This window comes from Schistocerca cancellata, chromosome 2, assembly GCF_023864275.1.
Source record: "Schistocerca cancellata isolate TAMUIC-IGC-003103 chromosome 2, iqSchCanc2.1, whole genome shotgun sequence".
NCBI lineage: Eukaryota > Metazoa > Arthropoda > Insecta > Orthoptera > Acrididae > Schistocerca > Schistocerca cancellata.
Genome location: NC_064627.1, coordinates 596,494,473 through 596,515,322, shown reverse-complemented (window position 1 = coordinate 596,515,322; position 20,850 = coordinate 596,494,473). Strand labels below are relative to the sequence as shown.

Below are 20,850 nucleotides of genomic sequence, written 5' to 3'. Positions count from 1 at the left end.
CCTCTTCTTTAGTCACACAATCCTCGTATCTAATCTTCAGCATTCTTATTGATCAGCACATTTTGAAAGCTTCCATTGTCTTCTTGACAGAACTGTTCAGTCCACGTTTCACTTACATACAAGGCTGCACTCCACACAAATACCTTTGTAAAATAGTATCCAACCATTAGAATTTATATTCGGTGTGAACAAATTTTCTTTTTCTGAACCAGGAAATCTCTTACAATTTAAAATCTGGTTTCGAAAACTCTGTTCCAAATATATATCATTCTTTCGTGATTCTTAAGCAAGGTGCTGGCGCTGATTACATTATGGTCTACCGAGCGAGGTGGCGCAGTGGTTAGCACACTGGACTCGCATTCGGGAGGACGACGGTTCAATCCCGTCTCCAGCCATCCTGATTTAGGTTTTCCGTGATTTCCCTAAATCGTTTCAGGCAAATGCCGGGATGATTCCTTTGAAAGGGCACGGCCGATTTCCTTCCCCATCCTTCCCTAACCCGAGCTTCCGCTCCGTCTCTAATGACCTCGTTGTCGACGGGACGTTAAACAACACTAACCTAACCTAACCTACATTATGGTCTGTGGGAAATTCTATCAGGTGGCTTCCACTTTCATCCCTTCCACCCAGCCTTTGTGTTCTTACTGTTTTCGTGTACCTGCTACCGCGTCACATTTTAAATTTTTGTCTCGCTTAACTATCTGAATAATCTCTTTTATCGTACATTGTTTCAATGTATTTGGAGATAGTGAACAATCATGAACGGTAGTCATGAAATCTTTTTATGTTGAAATGAGAAAACTTGAATAATGAAATATGTGAAAGAGTAGATTTTACAGAAAATGAAAAATTGGTATGTCTTCACACAACTTCGTCTTTCCTTCATGTAGGTGTAAGATATAGTTAATCAAACGCACCGCGCGTTTCAGTGGGTCCTGCCCCGTACCTCAGTGGCTGTCCGTCATTGGCTACCGCTAACGTCTGCCGCTTCCAGATGGAAACGCCAATTCCGTGAGCCACCGCGTCAACGCGGAAAATGCTTGCCGCTGCCGTTGCCGCACGCTGCGCTGCCGCGCTCTAGTGGGAACCGGCCTTTAGATGGTGTACTCAACGACGAACCTCGGTGCACGAATGGCAAAACGTCATTTTTTCGGATGAATCCATGTTCTGTTTACGGCATCATGATGGTCGCAACCGTGTTTGGTGACATCGCGGTGTACGCACATCGGAAGCGTGTATTCGTCATCGCCATACTGGCGTATCACCCGGCGTGATGGTATGGGGTGCCATTGGTTACACGTCTCGGCACTTTGAACAGTGGACGTTATATTTCAGATGAGTTACGACCCGTGGCTCTACCCTTCATTCGATCCCTGCGAAACCCTACATTTCAGCAGGATAACGCACGACCGCATGTTGCAGGTCCTGTACGGGCCTTTCTGGATACAGAAAATGTTCGACTGCTGCCCTGTCCAGCACATTCTCCAGATCTCTCACCAACTGAAAACGTCTGGTCAATGGTGGCCGAGCAACTGGCTCGTCACAATACGCCAGTCACTACTCTTGATGAACTGTGGTATCGTATTGAAGCTGCATGGACAGCTGTACCTGTACACGCCATCCAAGCTCTGTTTGACTCAATGCCCAGGCGTATCAAGGCCGTTATTACGGCCAGACGTGGTTGTTCTGGGTACTGATTTCTCAGAATCTATGCACCCAAATTGCCTGAAAATGTAATCACATTTCAGTTCTAGTATAATATATTTGTCCAATGAATACCCGTTTATCATCTGCATTTCTTCTTGGTGTAGCAACTTTATTGGCCAGTAGTGTCTTTACTAGAATATGCAGTTCTAACGTATGACTTAATGACGGTGGTATGATGCTGGATAAAATATTCCGGAGGTAAAATAGTCCTCCATTTGCCTAATACTGAGTGCCTTGCGCTGTAGTGGTTGTTTATATGTAGCGCAAATGTTGTCGTTGCGACTAATGAATGTATCTGAACTCTACTTTGGCCGTGTACTGCTGTGTGTACACTAGTAAAGCAAGTAGAGTTCCACGTTGCGGTCCTGGATAGGCCAACTGGGCCCGTCGCGTCATCGTCTGCCACTTAGGACGTCGGGGTCATCAGGGGCTGGTGGGGAGCACACCGCTCTCTCGGTCGTTATCGGGTTTCTTGTTCTCTGAGCCATTACTGATCGGTGGAGTAGTTCCTCTGCTGGCATCACGAGGCTCAGTGCTCCTCGTTCCAGTCCTCCCACCAAGGAGAAACTCCCTGGCAGTACCGGAAATCGAAGCCGGATCACCCGCGTAGCAGTCATCTGCGCTGACCACTCAGCATCGCGGGCGGACTGCATGTATGCTACTACTTCCTTCAGGTTTGTCTCCCTTGAGATGGAAAACGGCGAGAAATGTTAATGCCACTGGTTAAAATCTGTCTGAATCATGAAAATTTGTTGTCGATTATCCTTGTGACTTACACAACCAACAATAATACTTATTACATTCCGCGGAATATACTGAAGGTCTGACTTCTACCCTAACACTCAAATACGAAATTTATTATTTGCACTTTAATGTATTTTGTTTTTGTTTTCGGTCAACTGGAGCTTAATAGTTTTCATTCACATTCAGTTAATAGCACACACTGTGTTTCTTTTAAACATTGAATACTGTTATGGAAATACATCTCGGCAAACTATTTAATCGCAAATATAACACTTCTTAATTTTTGTACGGTTTATCATTTAAATATTAGGTCTACAACTTTGCTTCAGCCGTTTTGCAATAGACGGCAGTAGCGGCAAGTGGGGTTCGGGTGGTTGGTCATATGTGTAATACAATAAGCTTATTAGTCACCTGTAAACATAATGCCATATAAATATTTGTCGATTTGTGATTTCATCATAAGGTTATTCCCGATTAAGTACGTCGACTTACGTACCCATTTCTCGCCATTTGCGGGAAGTTTTAATTTTCTGCTTTAACATGAAGAAATCTGCGGCTACGGCCCTTAAAATGCAGAGTAAGACCAATGGCGAGGGAACTATTAGTGGAAGAACGTGCAGAGAATGTTTTCAACGCCTTAAGAACGGTGATTTTGATATCGAAGACCGGCTTGGCGGTGGAATACAGAACGTTTTCGTAGCTACTGAAACAGACGAGGACAATCACAGGACATCATTATCGAAAGCAATTGATGCGTTCGAGCCCAGCACTGAAACACAGCCGCTCTGGATTAGCCGAGCGGTCTCGGGCGCTGCAGTCATGGACTGTGCGGCTGATGACGGCGGAGGTTCGAGTCGCCCTCGGGCATGGGTGTGTGTGTTTGTCCTTAGGATAATTTAGGTTAAGTAGCGTGTAAGCTTAGGGACTGATGACCTTAGCAGTTAACTCCCATAATATTTCACACACATTTGAACATTTTTGAACTGAAATACAAACGACCACAAACAGCGATAGACACGTAAAGGTAATTTTGCAGCAGGTCAGTACTCGACTCCAAGTCGCAAAACCCGTCAAAATATACATGGAAACGTTGAAATGAGAAGTCTTATCCCTTCCGCCGTATTCTCCATACGTTGCTCTCTGTGATTACCACCTTTTCCGATCAGTGGCATACAGTCTGGCTGACCAGCACTTCCGATCACGTGAACAAGTGCAAAATTGAACCTACTCATGGATCCCTACAAAAGTCGCCCAGTTGTACCGCCACAGGATTCGTATGCAATCCGAAAGATGGGAGAATGTAGTGGCCAGCGATGGACAATACAACGAATCATAATTTTGTTGTACGTTTTTCACAATAATGCCCCGAACTTCGAGGAAAAAACGGCGGAAGCAAAGTTGTAAACCTTGTACTTTTTTCAGCTCATGAAAGAAAGTGGTTTAAACCTTCATCAAGACGCAACTGAGAAAGAACTTCTTAATGAATATTTCAGAAAATTTGCAAAACTTCGTTACTAATTTTTATGTTCAAAAACACTTCCACTTGGCTTATTAAACACCAAAGAGTACAGTCCAGTGCCTCGTATTAAGGCTTCAGGTAATACAATACATGTCGTGGCCAGAACAAGAGCCGGCCGTAGTGGAAGAGCGGTTCTAGGCGCTTCAGTCTGGAACCGCGCGACCGCTACAGTCGCAGGTTAGAATCCTGCCTTGGGCATGGATGTGTGTAATGTCCTTAGGTTAGTTGGGTTCAAGTAGTTCTAAGTTCTAGAGGACTAATGACCTCAGGTGTTAGGTCTAATATTGCTCAGACCCAATTGAACCAGAACAAGAAATGAGTACAGTGTTGACAACATCCAGCTCAACTTTCAATGTTCATTTTGTTTTATGATATTAATGACCGCCGCAGGGGATTTTGCGCAGTCTCCTGCAGGTGTCAGAGCTCGATTCATCTCCGCGACATCCGTGCAACAGAGGAAAACAAAACAAAAAACACCGGTACACTTTGTAGTTTTAAACAATTATTACTATGAAAAATCTTTAACATCAGCGTACAAAAAATGGCTCTGAGCACTATGGGGCTTAACTTCTGAGGTCATCAGTCCCCTAGAACGTAGAACTACTTAAACTTAACTAAAACAAGGACATCACACACACCCTTAGCCGGACGGAGTGGCCGAGCGGTTAAAGGCGCTACAGTCTGGAACCGCACGACCGCTACGGTCGCAGGTTAGAATCCTGCCTCGGGCATGTATGTGTGTGATGTCCTTAGGTTAGTTAGGTTTAAGTAGTTCTAAGTTCTAGGTGCCTTATGACCACAGCAGTTGCGTCCCACAGTGCTCAGAGCCATTTGAACCATTTGAACACACACCCATGCCCGAGGCAGGATTCGAACCTGCAACCGTAGTTGTCGCGCGGTTCCAGGCTGTAGCGCCTAGAACCGCTCGGCCACACCGGCCAGCTTCAACATACAGTGTACTAAATGTTTTACTGTACTGTTCATCGTGTAGGTGGCAATTCGTCAGTGGTAAAGCACGAAAATCTGTATCACTATGCACTGCGCATGTTAAAGGAGTTAAATACACCGTGCTCCATAAAATCAAACGAAAAAGCACTGCGAGACAGTAAGTGATCGATACTTGTAATGCCTTGGTGGATGTGGCAGGAGCGGCGCAGGCTGAGCGAGGAGATCAACAAGTTCCGCGCCGAGCAGCAGCGGCCCGAGACGCGCCGCGAGTTCGACCTTTACGACCCGGAGGCGCTGAAGAAGGCGCGCCCGCCCTGCGAGGACGACGCCGAGCCCTGCGGACTCGCCTGCGCCCAGAGGTCGGTCCCTCAAAAAAAGCCAGTGGTTAGCGTTTCAGCGCAGCCGCACAAAGCACGTAGCAGCTACGCAATCTGCTTTCCCCATTTAACATATTGTTGTTGTTGTTGTGGTCTTCAGTCTTGAGACTGGTTTGGTGCAGCTCTCCATGCCACCCTATCCTGTGCAAGCTTCTTCATCTCCCAGTACCTACTGCAACCTACATCCTTCTGAATCTGCTTAGTGTATTCATCCCTTGGTCTCCCTCTACGATTTTTACCCTCCACGCTTCCCTCCAATAGCAAATTGGTGATCCCTTGATGCCTCAGAATATGTCCTACCAACCGGTCCCTCCTTCTTGTCAAGTTGTGCCACAAACTCCTCTTCTCCCCAATTCTATTCATTACCTTCTCATTAGTTATGTGAACTACCCATCTAATCTTCAGCATTCTTTTGCAGCACCACATTTCGAAAGCTTCTATTCTCTGATTGTCCAAACTATTTATCGTCCATGTTTCACTTCCATACATGGCAACACTCCATATAAATACTTTCAGAAACGACTTCCTGACACTTAAATCTATACTCGATGTTAACAAATTTCTCTTCTTCAGAAACGCTTTCCTTGCCATTGCCAGTCTACATTTTATATCTTCTCTACTTCGATCATCATCACTTATTTTGCTCCCCCAAATAGCAAAACTCCTTTACTACGTTAAGTGTCTCATTTCCTAATCTAATTCCCTCAGCATCACCCGACTTAATTCGACTACATTCCATTATCCTCGTTTTTCTTCTGATGATGTTCATCTTATATTCTCCTTTCAAGACACTATCCATTCCGTTCAGCTGCTCTTCCAAGTCCTATGCTGTCTCTGACAGAATTACAATGTCATCGGCGAACCTCAAAGTTTTTATTTCTTCTCCATGGATTTTAATACCTACTCCGAATTTTTCTTTTGTTTCCTTTACTGCTTGCTCAATATACAGATTGAATAACATCGGGGAGAGGCTACAACCCTGTCTACCTCCCTTCCCTTAACACATTATAAAATGGAAACTAATTCCGGTACGAGTACCAAACTTGGTAGCATTAATGTATTGGGTGCATGATTTCCATGCGTCACAGTGCCACCGTCCAGTCCCAAGTATGGCCACCAGGTGCCGTGATCAGTCATCTTGATTCATAGCTCACACACCTGACCAGTCGCAGTGCGCTTGTTGACGTATCAACATCAGCTTGCACAAATGGAGCAGAGCGTTATTGGTGAAAATCTGGTATCAAAACAACAGTAATGCTGTAGCTGCACTTCGAGAATATCGCCGGCTGAAAGGACTATGGAAGGGTCCTCTTTCTCCATCTGCTGTGTCGAGGCTGATGAAGAAGTTCGAATCGACTGGAGAACTGGGCGTCGCTCCGGGAAGAGGCCGACGACTGTTTTCACCACAGGTGGCTAATGAAATCGCTGTTGCAATGGCAGACAACGCTGCGCGCAATTCCGGATAGTCAGGCAGTGTGCATGCTGTATCACGACAGTTGAACATCCTGCGGTCCACTACACGGAAGGTGCTTCGAACCATTCTCAAATAAGAAACTTCCTGGCAGATTAAAACTGTGTGCTGGACCGAGACTCGAACTCGGGACCTTTGCCTTTCGCGGGCAAGTGCTCTACCATCTCAGCTACCCAAGCACGACTCACGCCCCGTCTTCACAGCTTTACTTCTGCCAGTATCTCGTCTCGTACCTTCCAAACTTTATGGAGCGTGAGTCGTGCTTGGGTAGCTCAGATGGTAGAGCACTTGCCCGTGAAAGGCCAAGGTCCCTATCTCGAGTCTCGGTCCGGCACACAGTTTCATATCAGCGCACACTCCGCTGCAGAGTGAAAATCTAATCCTGGCATTCTCAAATAGTATCTGTACAAGATTCATATCGCACAGCACCTTGCACCACAGGACGCACAACGACGTGTTGACTTCGCTCTCCACTTTCTTGCAAGGATTCAAGTTGACGAGGGGTGGTCCTGGACCATCCCATGGACAGACGAAGCTCATTTTTCTGTGATGGGTGATTGTGGCGATCTTCACTTCCAGTCACTGTGCATGAAGTTCCTCTGTGTGGTGAGCGTGCCACCGCCAGCTGTAGCATCACGGCTACGTTCATCATTGGCCCATTCTTTTTTGAATAGGTTGGCGCTCAAGGACCAAAGACATGCTGTGTCACTGGCCAGCGAAATTGCGATATGCTTCGCAAGCATATGATACCCGCCCTACAGGTGGGAGGTGCGTTGAACTCAACAGTTTTCATCCAAGATGGGGCCCCACCGCACATCGGTCGTGGAGTTCACCTTCTTCTCCGAAACACATTTGGAAACGATAGAATTATCAACTGATCGTTTCCAAATGCTTGCCCGACACGATCACCTGATCTCACTCCTTGTGACTTCTGGTTGAGGGGCTACCTGAAGGACAGGTTTTACCAGGAGAACATTCACACATGTGCTGATCTGAAGCGCAGCATATCAATAGAGATAGCCAGCATACCTACGGACATGCTACGTTCTGCCGTGCAGAATGGATTCCTGGGTTTCGATACTCTTCTGGACACTAATGGGCGCCATATTGAGCCCTTTTGTAGCAGTAATGGTACTGGTATGTAACGGTATTATGTACCATACCAGCGCATTAAAAGTGTTCAGTTGAACTGATTCTGTATTATTTCTCTTCTCTCCTTGACATTAATGCTACCAGGTTTTGTACTAGTACAGTAATTAGTTTCCGTGTTATAACGTGTGAAATTGGTACCACTGCCTTACGCACCGTTTGTTGAGCCTTCCAGACGCTCCTAAGAGATGTACTATCGCAGGAGCCACGCCCTAAGATTATTCCTACACGGAACTAACCCGAGTTTCAAGGTGCAGCCCAAAGGTAGTTGCTACCTGTTTGAAAAATGTCACTTGACATTCACAGCTATAAAAATGTTGACTGTCATTATTTAAAAACATGTAGTACATATATGAAATGTTTCCTGGTTGTTTAAATTGTATAATACAGTACTGAAAATTTAATACGTTATTAAAAAATGTATTTTACTACAAGTGGCGATCAAAGAGTTTCCGGTCGAAGGCCGTACAGTTCAGAATCGGTTTGCCAACCAGGCAAACTCGCCGTGACTACTGAGGCAATCGTCCCAGGTTGAACATACCATTTGGTAGAACAGCGTGTCCTGCTGCGTGACGAAGTCAGTAACCGCGTGCTGCGCGTTCTCATTCGACAGGAATCGTCGACCCTTCAAGGCCTTTTTTAAGGGGCTGGAGGCGTGTAATCGCGTGGGGAGAGATCAGCGCTAAAGGGTGGAGGTTCCAGTGTCTCCCACTTCAGTTGGTATAACTTCTGCATCACGTCATGTACGATATGGGGACGTGCGTTATCATGAAGCAACAGCACCCCTTGGCGCACCATTCCACGACGGTGGTTTCTGATAAACATGCTGCCCCATACACATTCTTCATTCTCTGATTGATTTCTACCGGTGTTTGTTCTTCGGCAGCTAAGGAAAGAATAACAGCGCGCTGGTCCTATTTGGACGCATTTGGTAACGAGGTCGTCATAGTTCATGTTTCCACATTTATCGCACCCACGTCGGAAAGACATGAATGGCAGACTAATACTTTGCCTACATGTCCATGTTGCATATACGCTGCAGCAACGTCCTCAGACCTAAACTACACTCCTGGAAATGGAAAAAAGAACACATTGACACCGGTGTGTCCGACCCACCATACTTGCTCCGGACACTGCGAGAGGGCTGTACAAGCAATGATCACACGCACGGCACAGCGGACACACCAGGAACCGCGGTGTTGGCCGTCGAATGGCGCTAGCTGCGCAGTATTTGTGCGCCGCCGCCGTCAGTGCCAGCCAGTTTGCCGTGGCATACGGAGCTCCATCGCAGTCTTTAACACTGGTAGCATGCCGCGACAGCGTGGACGTGAACCGTATGTGCAGCTGACGGACTTTGAGCGAGGGCGTATAGTGGGCATGCGGGAGGCCGGGTGGACGTACCGCCGAATTTGCTCAACACGTGGGGCGTGAGGTCTCCACAGTACATCGATGTTGTCGCCAGTGGTCGGCGGAAGGTGCACGTGCCCGTCGACCTGGGACCGGACCGCAGCGACGCACGGATGCACGTCAAGACCGTAGGATCCTACGCAGTGCCGTAGGGGACCGCACCGCCACTTCCCAGCAAATTAGGGATACTGTTGCTCCTGGGGTATCGGCGAGGACCATTCGCAACCGTCTCCATGAAGCTGGGCTACAGTCCCGCACACCGTTAGGCCGTCTTACGCTCACGCCCCAACATCGTGCAGCCCGCCGCCAGTGGTGTCGCGACAGGCGTGAATGGAGGGACGAATGGAGACGTGTCGTCTTCAGCGATGAGAGTCGCTTCTGCCTTGGTGCCAATGATGGTCGTATGCGTGTTTGGCGCCGTGCAGGTGAGCGCCACAATCAGGACTGCATACGACCGAGGCACACAGGGCCAACACCCGGCATCATGGTGTGGGGAGCGATCTCCTACACTGGCCGTACACCACTGGTGATCGTCGACGGGACACTGAATAGTGCACGGTACATCCAAACCGTCATCGAACCCATCGTTCTACCATTCCTAGACCGGCAAGGGAACTTGCTGTTCCAACAGGACAATGCACGTCCGCATGTATCCCGTGCCACCCAACGTGCTCTAGAAGGTGTAAGTCAACTACCCTGGCCAGCAAGATCTCCGGATCTGTCCCCCATTGAGCATGTTTGGGACTGGATGAAGCGTCGTCTCACGCGGTCTGCACGTCCAGCACGAACGCTGGTCCAACTGAGGCGCCAGGTGGAAATGGCATGGCAAGCCGTTCCACAGGACTACATCCAGCATCTCTACGATCGTCTCCATGGGAGAATAGCAGCCTGCATTGCTGCGAAAGGTGGATATACACTGTACTAGTGCCGACATTGTGCATGCTCTGTTGCCTGTGTCTATGTGCCTGTGGTTCTGTCAGTGTGATCATGTGATGTATCTGACCCCAGGAATGTGTCAATAAAGTTTCCCCTTCCTGGGACAATGAATTCACGGTGTTCTTATTTCAATTTCCAGGAGTGTATTTCTTCGCCTCTTATATGTCTTTTGGGGCCGCTTCGTCTCAGAGCATTTAACTGAGAACCGCTCATGCATAGCCACATACGTACATACACAAATACTCATACACGTATTTCTACAAAATTTCAGTTGTTCCTCCTCGACCGTCCAGATTCGTGCTGTCGTTCTTATAGATTGCTTAATGAACCCTGCCTGCCCACTGCGTGAAAACTCAGTATCACACAGAAAATGCACACACACAGTCTACAAGACGTCCACAGAAGGTCGAATGACGAATGTCGTGACATCACATGTCATTAGCTTGTTAGCGCGTGTGGTGTGTATTGTGCACCACGTGCCGAGGTCTAACCTAAGTTCACTTAAAATGGAATTAATTCGAATCCACACTAATTATGCATATTTCCAAATCCACAACTCCTGTGTATACAGGTCAGTCACTAACTATTGTCTCCAAGAATAACTCCGAAAGTATGATAGGAGCTGAAAAGTTTGTGTGACAAAAGTTTCATGGGACAATAAAGGCCATAATATGAAGGTTTTTTGTTGCTAGGTGGGGTCGCGTCAGAGATATGAAGGTCAACTTTGTTTTTTAAATGGGATGCTATAGTTTGGTACTTATTTTCTGATAGCGGCTATCGAGACGAATCCAATGATGTGTAACATTAAGGTTTTTGAAGGTCAACGAAGGTCAAAAAGGTGGCATGAACGTCCATTTACAGAAGGTGTTCGAAGTGATGACCATTGGTATCAATACAGTGCTACAATCTTCTTATCATGGATTGAGTGGTATTCCTTATCACTTCGGCACTTATCGAAGCACCGAGCGAGGTGGCGCAGTGGTTAGACACTGGACTCGCATTCGGGAGGACGACGATTCAATCCCGCGTCCGGCCATCCGTGATTTCCCTAAATTGCTCCAGGCAAATGCCGGGATGGATCCTTTCAAAGGGCACGGCCGACTTCCTCCCCCGTCCTTCCCTAATGCGATGAGACCGATGACCTCGCTGTCTGGTCTCCTTCCCCAAAAACAATCAACAACCAACTTACCGAAGCACATGCTCTGACGATTCTCTCTCGTATATCGTGCAAAGAGTAAATATTCGCCGAATACGGCGTATCCATCTAACGTGCCATTAACATGTAAACACCGTTCGACGGTTTCGCAATACAACACTAATAGGAATGGTAAGACTAGTATCGTCGAATCAAGCAAATGTGAATGATGTATTCCTTCGAAGAACAAGTCGATATGCTTCTCATTTACTGAAAATGCCAACGAAATTCCGTGAGAGCTAGAGACTTATAAGCTGAAAGATATCCTCTATGTACTCACCGTGCATGGTAAACTGAGAACAACTGGATCTTTAACGGATCAGAAACATATCCGGCAAAGGAATGTTACTAACGAGGAAACGGAAATTGGTACTCTTGCCACTGTGGTTAGAGATCCTTGTGTTAGTTCGCATCAAATCGCTAGGGAACATGGCATGAGCCAGAGTAGTGTTGTTCGTGGTCTGAATCGCCATAAATATCATCCTTACCATATCAGTCTCCACCAAGAATTAACTGGTACGGATTGTATGCGTCGCACTGAATTCTGCCGATGGGCTCAATTTCAGATTCAGAAGGATGACACATTTATTAATTTGATTTTATTTACTGACGAGGCTACATTCACGAACCATGGAAATGTTCATTTGCATAACATGCATCATTATTGGGCAACTGAAAATCCATGTTGGCTGCGGCAAGTTGCACACCAAAAAGCCGTCGTCAGTGAATGTATGGTGTGGGATTCTGGAGGACAGAATTATAGGCTCCTACTTCATCGAAGGAAATCTTAATGGTAGGAAGTACACCACATTCCTGCAAGAAACATTAGGTCTGTTATTGGAAGAAATACCTTTAGGAACAAGGAACAGAATGTGGTATCAACACGATGGGTGTCTGGAACATATTTCGCTGACGGCTAGAAATGAGTTGCAGAGACAGTTCCCAAATCGTTGGATTGGACGCAGAGGAGATGTGTCGTGGCCGGCTCGTTCGCCAGACTTGACGCCTCTGGATTTTTTCTTATGGGGATTCGTAAAACACTTTGTTTGTAAAGACGTTCCAACTACATCTGAAGATATGCGAGAGACAATTGTCAGAGTATGTGCTTCGTTAAGTGCCGATGTGATAAGGAATACCACTCAACCCATGATAAGAAGATTGCAGCACTGCATGGATATCAATGCTCATCACTTCGAACATCTTCTGTAAATGGACGTTCATTCTACCTTTGTGACCTTCGTTGACCTTCAAAGACCCTACTGTTACACATCATTGGATTCGTCTCGATAGTCGCTATGATCTTCATATCCCTGACGCGACCCCACCTACCAACAAAAACCCAACGTCATATTATGGTCGACGTTGCCCCTTGCAACTTTTGTCCCACAAACTTTTCAGCTCCTATCGTACTTCCGGAGTTATTTTTGGTGGTAATAATTACTGACTCACCGTGTATACTTATCTTCTAGTTTTTTGTTGTCCAGAGATGCGCTCACACAGCTTCGTAAGTTTATGGAGGTATATACAGAAACTTCGAATAATGCTTGTTTAGTATTGTTCTGTTTGTGACGAAACAAGTGCTGTATCATTTGAGAGATACAGAGGCGAGCGAGTGTGCCGGGACTTACCCCAGTTCACTGCTAGTAGCGCCATATAACCATAACACGCCTGTGCGTAGCATACAAACCATTGCCCCAAAATCTAAGGATGAAATTAAAAATTAAAGTAGCTTTTCCAAACTTTGTCAACATATGCTTCAGTATATTAATGTTTAAACTATTAAATCTCATAGTGATCAGATGAATATGCTTCCCTAAATATATCGTTTTAAATTAAAAACAAGGCTAAATAATAAAGCTAGAAGCCAAAAATTGTTCAGAATGTGCAAATGTATGTCAGAATCAACTGTTACAAGTTACAACTTGATTGGAGCAATAGTTTGGTCAAAATCGGTGTTTTTACGAAAAACTGAAGGCGCTAAATATTAGACTTAAAAAGATGAAAATGGGTAAAAACGTCAGTTTGGTAGAAAAACCTTAACTATGTGCCCCCATTAAGCTACCTCCAATAGTTTTCGAGTAATTTACTGAAAACGAAATTTTGAACAAAAACGTCCTTATTTGCAATAGATTAAGTATCATTTATATTAATGAAAGAAAGCGCTAATTACAGCACCTGATAAAACCCATTAAATAATAAAGCTATAACAAGTTTCAAGACCTTGATGTAAATAGCAGTCAGTATAAGATCTCTTAAAGTTGTGGTCCAGAGATCATGTTTTACTGTCGGTTCCGTTCTAAACATTCTAGCCGCCAAAGTTTAAATGTAGTCGAACTAAAACTTTTTCTGTAATTAAAGCCAACTTAGCTCCTTTCACATAAAAATTACGAAGATTGTAATTTGATTCATGACAGAGTTATTAAATTGTATGTGTCCGAGAAAGCGGCCATTTAGATGCCGCTTCCGGGCATAGAGCAAATGAAGGCAGATGTTCCCTTCAGCCGTCCGCTGCACCCATATATAAAGACGGCCTGAGAGGCAGTAACACACACGTCACACTCAGCTACCAATCGGTCCGCCTCAGTCCAACGCCGGATTACGCGCTGCCTCGGGTGACGTCACAGCCAGACTGCAACTACAAGTATGTTTTCGTTATAAATACGAAGTGAACTAGCAAGGACTGTACACCCTCCTGGATCGCTTAGATTTCGTGGAAGTAACTGTTCGTGTGCCGCCCGTAATATTAACCAAACCGCGTGGCAAGTGGTGATATTATTTTCCACTTTTGTGGTAAGTAATTAACTTTGACGATTAAAAGTCAGGGCGAAATACTATTTAATTGAAACTTACCGTAGAGGTAGAGTCTGAACTGCTTGTAGCGCTGTTTATGATAGAGACATTATTATTATTTTTATTATTATCAGGACTATTACAGTGTTGTGTGTGTGAAATTTTATCAAATATAACATTCTGTTAGAACTCAAAACGTTGATTTATAATCATAGTTCCTGATCCTGCTGAGTAAACAGAGAATAGAAACATTACTTTCACTGGGTACAAGAGGAATGTGGACTTGCAGACTGGTAGCTATGGTCAGTGTGTTCTCCAACGCTTTCTGGCGAATAAGCCGGCCAGTGTGGTCGAGCGGTTCTAGGCGCTTCAGTCTGGAACCGCGCGACCGCTACGGTCGCAGGTTCGAATCCTGCCTCGGGTATGGATGTGTGTGATGTCCTTAGGTTAGTTAGGTTTAAGTAGTTCTAAGTTCCAGGGGACTGATGACCTCAGATGTTAAGTCCCATAGTGCTCAGAGATATTTTTTCTGGCGAATATTATTATTAATTATATTTCTTATTTTCTACGTTCCACCCGTCGCCCCACATGTTCATCGACAAAAACACGAGATCGATGCACTGAAATATCTCTCTCCTTCAGTGCGTCAGCTTCACCTTAGTGAAAAACAATACAGCGCCATGTTGAGAACATACGCTCATCTGTAGCTCCCACGCCGTCGAGAGCAGCAGGTGTCGTGTCTGGGTTGCGTCGATGTGACGCCAAAAAGGCGTATTAAGTTGCCGCTAGCACGGAGCTCGGTAGCAGTTGACTCAGTACACCACCAGCGGACGCTCGAAAATCACAACATACTCGGAAAAATACAGCTAATTTTTTGAGACACACAAGAATACCGGTGTCATTTCTGCTCATTTCACTCACAGAAAAGTAAACCGTACTCTTTTAAGTTTCTAACCATACCCTCAGCAATCGCAAAATAGTAATAAATATAGGTAAATATTTGTGGCAAGTAAGAATACAACTGTCATTGCTACTCATTTCTTTTCCAACAATTTAATCGTTCTGTTTTTAATCAAATTGAAGTCACAAAGTCTAACAAAGTCAGTCCTGAGAGAGACCGCTCTTGTGTGTAAATAACATCGAATATTGCAGAATATACATCTATTCCATTAATAAGAAAGTCCCAGAATCTGTTACAAAAACGAAGATGAAAAAAAATAGACTATAGCTGGAACAATAACCTACTTCGTTTGACTCCGTGACTCGATGTCTGTAATCACTACACCAAGGTGAGTACATTCTACTTTCAGAACAGTGACATTCATCTTACGATATCCTGGAGACTTTTATTACTTGTGTTTCATTAAGTGAGTCGGCCGGAGTGGCCGAGCGGTTCTAGGCGCTACAGTCTCGTACCGCGCGACCGCGACGGTCGCAGGTTCGAATCCTGCCTCGGGCATGGATGTGTGTGATTTCCTTAGGTTAGTTAGGTTTAAGTAGTTCTAAGTTCTAGGGGACTGATGACCTCAGCAGTTAAGTCCCATAGTGCTCAGAGCCATTTGAACCTTTTTTTTGTCATTAAGTGACATTTAATTACAAGAAACTGCGCCAAGAGTGATGTGTGCTATAAATCTTAAATTTGCCATTGCCTTGAAGTGGCGTACTATCACAGCACACAAGTTATAATACAAAAACAACGAAATACGGCGAAATCCAATACGACGTCTCCAAAGTTTTCATTTCATGACTGCTGTCGAGTTTCATTGTCACATGAAGGAACACATCACTTTGACATATCGTGTGAAGCCTTTCACCACAAGTGGCTCCATTCAGCTGCGGCTTCTGCTTTTATTGTAGTGGCTATTAACGCTAATCCCGTGGTGTCATGCAAGCCCTCTCTAAGGATTACGACGTGTTTTACGAGTCAAATTATCGTCGTAGAAATCTGAATTATGACGAAGGTAGTGAGTTCAGGAAAAGCCTCCAACTTAGCGTCGGTAAGCTTTCATGCTTTATGCAACATTTGCCGCCATGGGGCATTCCGCTCGCGAGGTTGTACATGTTAAATTCATCTCCGAGTAGTGTTCGCAATTATCCTGGTAATGATTCAATACGCAGAAGACCGGGCGCTATTTTAGGTGCTACCGGACTAGTTTGAAGTGTCCTGCCCGGCCTTCCGTCATCTTTCATGCTAGTGAACATAGTTCTCCATGTTTCCTGTCCTCACACTTTCCCATAGTTCAGGGCCTGGATCGTTTTAGTTCAATGCTTTTCATACGAAAGAATGTTCTACGGTTTATATTCTTGTCCTGAAGCAAGATGCAATAGGCCCCGGCCTTAATAAATGTACCGTTATACTCGTACTTCAGGCTACCTCGCCAGTTTATTGTATGTTATAGGAGGAAGAGCTTAGTAGATTTTACCAGGACATACGCGTTTTGTCTCGTCTGTAGCTTCCCTCTGTCATTTTATCCATTATGTTAATTAACTATCAACTAAACCCCTGCTAGGAGAGAATTAGTTCGGTGCCAGACACGGTCAGGACAAAAACCGAGAGATAGGTGAATGACAGACCTAACCACTTGCAGGGAAACAGAGAAATCGTCTGCACAAGTAATTATTTTGCCACATCTCTTCAGATTAACATTCATTAGTATTCATGATATCATCTGTAACAGCTAACAACTGCTGCAGGTGCACTTCTAAAAGACAAGCCAAACGTGGAAACTTGAGCCACACGCAGAAAGCTGATACAGGTCAAATATAAGCAAAACCACGAATATGGAAAGGATCGTATAATCTCAAGAAATTTTATTTAGTGGCCGAAAATATCTGCTATGTTACATTAGAAAGAACTTTCATAACGCAGGATTTGTGTTACAGCGAACAAAGTAGTTTCCATATGCTGCAATCGATTGAGAATACATCGATCGGGTCACAATTGATCGGTCACAGTCGATCCCAGATTTATGGAAAGAACGACAAGTTTCGCAGAATTATATCACCAGGCTTAAATGGCTAATGAGAACGCTTTGAATTAAGACAGGGAGTGCTTAAATTAACTGAATGAATGTTCTCTCAACTCTGTTTCTCTCTCACTTTACATGGAACAGGGACGTGGAGCTAACGAGTCCTTGAGATTTATTTTATTTATTTAGCGTATGGCTTACGCAATTATATTTAACAAATGCATACATTAAAGTGATTCAGGTTAAGATGAAATTATGTGAAACGATAAGAAGCTTTCGTGTTAGTGAGCAAAGTTCTCCATGTTTTCTGTCCTCGCACTCTTCCGTGTAATGGTGAAGTGTTTTTCGTGTTTCCATATTTTTGTCCAACCCTTATATAGACAGGGTGGTCCATTTTGCGTGACAGGGCCAAATAACCCACGAAATAAGCGTCAAAAGAAAAAACTACGAAGAACGAAACTTGTCTAGCTTGAAGGGAGAAACCAGATGGCGTTATGGTTGGCCCGCTAGATGGCGCTGCCATAGGTCAAACGGATATCAAATGCGTTTTTTTAAAATAGGAACCCCCATTTTTATTACATATTCGTTTAGTAAGTAAAGAAATATGTTAGTTGGACCAATTTTTTCCCTTTGTGATAGATGGCGCTGTAGTAGTCACAAACGTACAAGTAAGTGGTTGTTGTTGTTGTGGTCTTCAGTCCTGAGACTGGTTTGATGCAGCTCTCCATGCTACTCTATCCTGTACAAGCTTCTTCATCCCCCAGTACCTACTGCAACCTACATCCTTCTGAATCTGCTTAGTGTATTCATCTCTTGGTCTCCCCCTACAATTTTTACCCTCCATGCTGCCCTCCAATACTAAATTGGTGATCCCTTGATGCCTCAGAACATGTCCTACCAACCGATCCCTTCTTCTGGTCAAGTTGTGCCACAAACTTCTCTTCTCCCCAATCCTATTCAATACTTCCTCATTAGTTACGTGGTCTACCCATCTAATCTTCAGCATTCTTCTGTAGCACCACATTTCGAAAGCTTCTATTCTCTTCTTGCCCAAACTATTTACCGTCCATGTTTCACTTCCATACATGGCTACACTCCATACAAATACTTTCATAAATGACTTCCTGACACTTAAATCTATACTCGATGTTAACAAATTTCTCTTCTTCAGAAACGCTTTCCTTGCCATTGCCAGTCTACATTTTATATCCTCTCTACTTCGACCATCATCAGTTATTTTGCTCCCCAAATAGCAAAACTACTTTACTACTTTAAATGTCTCATTTCGTAATCTAATTCCCTCAGCAGCACCCGCCTTAATTCGAATACATTCCATTATCCTCGTTTTGCTTTTGTTGATGTTCATCTTATATCCTCCCTTCAAGACACCATCCATTCCGTTCAACTGCTCTTCCAAGTCCTTTGCTGTCTCTGACAGAATTACAATGTCATCGGCGAACCTCAAAGTTTTTATTTCTTCTCCATGGATTTTAATACCTACTCCGAATTTTTCTTTTACTTCCTTTACTGCTTGCTCAATATACAGATTCAATAACATCGGGGAGAGGCTACAACCCTGTCTTACTCCCTTCCCAACCACTGGTTCCCTTTCATGTCCCTCGACTCTTATAACTGCCAACTGGTTTCTGTACAAATTGTAAATAGCCTTTCGCTCCCTGTATTTTACCCCTGCCACCTTTAGAATTTGAAAGAGAGTATTGCAGTCAACATTGTCGAAAGCTTTCTCTAAGTCTACAAATGCTAGAAACGTAGGTTTGCCTTTCCTTAATCTTTCCTCTAAGATAAGTCGTAGGGTCAGTATTGCCTCACGTGTTCCAGTATTTCTACGGAATCCAAACTGATCTTCCCCGAGGTCGGCTTCTACTAGTTTTTCCATTCGTCTGTAAAGAATTCGTGTTAGTATTTTGCAGCTGTGGCTTATTAAACTGATTGTTCGGTAATTTTCACATCTGTCAACACCTGCTTTCTTTGGGATTGGAATTATTATATTCTTCTTGAAGTCTGAGGGTATTTCGCCTGTTTCATACATCTTGCTCACCAGATGGTAGAGATTTGTCAGGACTGGCTCTCCCAAGGCCATCAGTAGTTCCAATGGAATGTTGTCTACTCCGGGGGCCTTGTTTCGACTCAGGTCTTTCAGTGCTCTGTCAAACTCTTCACGCAGTATCGTATCTCCCATTTCATCTTCATCTACATTCTCTTCCATATTTATAATATTGTCCTCAAGAACATTGCCCTTGTATAGACCCTCTATATACTCCTTCCACCTTTCTGCTTTCCCTTCTTTGCTTAGAGCTGGGTTTCCATTTGAGCTCTTGATATTCATACAAGTGGCTCTCTTTTCTCCAAAGGTCTCTTTAATTTTCCTGTAGGCAGTATCTGTCTTACCCCTAGTGAGATAAGCTTCTACATCCTTACATTTGCCCTCTAGCCACACCTGCTTAGCCATTTTGCACTTCCTGTAGATCTCATTTTTGAGACGTTTGTATTCCTTTTTGCCTGCTTCATTTACTGCATTTTTATATTTTCTCCTTTCATCAATTAAATTCAATATTTCTTCTGTTACCCAAGGATTTCTACTAGCCCTCGTCTTTTTACCTACTTGATAGTCTGCTGCCTTCACCACTTCATCCCTCAAAGCTACCCATTCTTCTTCTACTGTATTTCTTTCCCCCATTCCTGTCAATTGTTTCCTTATGCTCTCCCTGAAACTCTGTACAACCTCTGGTTCTTTCAGTTTATCCAGGTCCCATCTCCTTAAATTCCCACCTTTTTGCAGTTTCTTCAGTTTTAATCTACAGGTCATAACCAATAGATTGTGGTCAGAGTCCACATCTGCCCCTGGAAATGTCTTACAATTTAAAACCTGGTTCCTAAATCTCTGTCTTACCATTATATAATCTATCTGATACCTTTTAGTATCTCCAGGGTTCTTCCATGTATACAACCTTCTATCATGAGTCTTAAACCAAGTGTTAGCTATGATTAAGTTGTGCTCTGTGCAAAATTCTACCAGGCGGCTTCCTCTTTCATTTCTTAGCCCCAATCCATATTCACCTACTACGTTTCCTTCTCTCCCTTTTCCTACACTCGAATTCCAGTCACTCATGACTATTAAATTTTCGTCTCCCTTCACTATCTGAATAATTTCTTTTATTTCGTCATACATTTCTTCAATTTCTTCGTCATCTGCAGAGCTAGTTGGCATATAAACTTGTACTACTGTAGTAGGTGTGGGCTTCGTATCTATCTTGGCCACAATAATGCGTTGACTATGCTGTTTGTAGTAGCTTACCCGCATTCCAATTTTCCTATTCATTATTAAACCTACTCCTGCATTACCCCTATTTGACTTTGTATTTATAACCCTGTAGTCACCTGACCAAAAGTCTTGTTCCTCCTGCCACCGAACTTCACTAATTCCCACTATATCTAACTTTAACCTATCCATTTCCCTTTTTAAATTTTCTAACCTACATGCCCGATTAAGGGATCTGACATTCCACGCTCCGATCCGTAGAACGCCAGTTTTCTTTCTCCTGATAACGACATCCTCTTGAGTAGTCCCCGCCCGGAGATCCGAATGGGGGACTATTTTACCTCCGGAATATTTTACC

The 20,850-nt window shown here is 44.3% G+C and overlaps 1 protein-coding gene across 1 annotated transcript in view; it reads left to right on the top strand.

Annotated features, from left to right (window-relative positions):
• LOC126156854 (RIB43A-like with coiled-coils protein 2) overlaps positions 1–20,850 on the top strand; it is a 165,034-nt gene that overhangs the window by 65,151 nt on the left and 79,033 nt on the right. Inside the window, exon 3 of the mRNA XM_049916337.1 lies at positions 5,117–5,277. Within this exon, the coding sequence (XP_049772294.1) occupies positions 5,117–5,277 (161 nt within the window). The remainder of the gene's footprint in view (positions 1–5,116; positions 5,278–20,850) is intronic.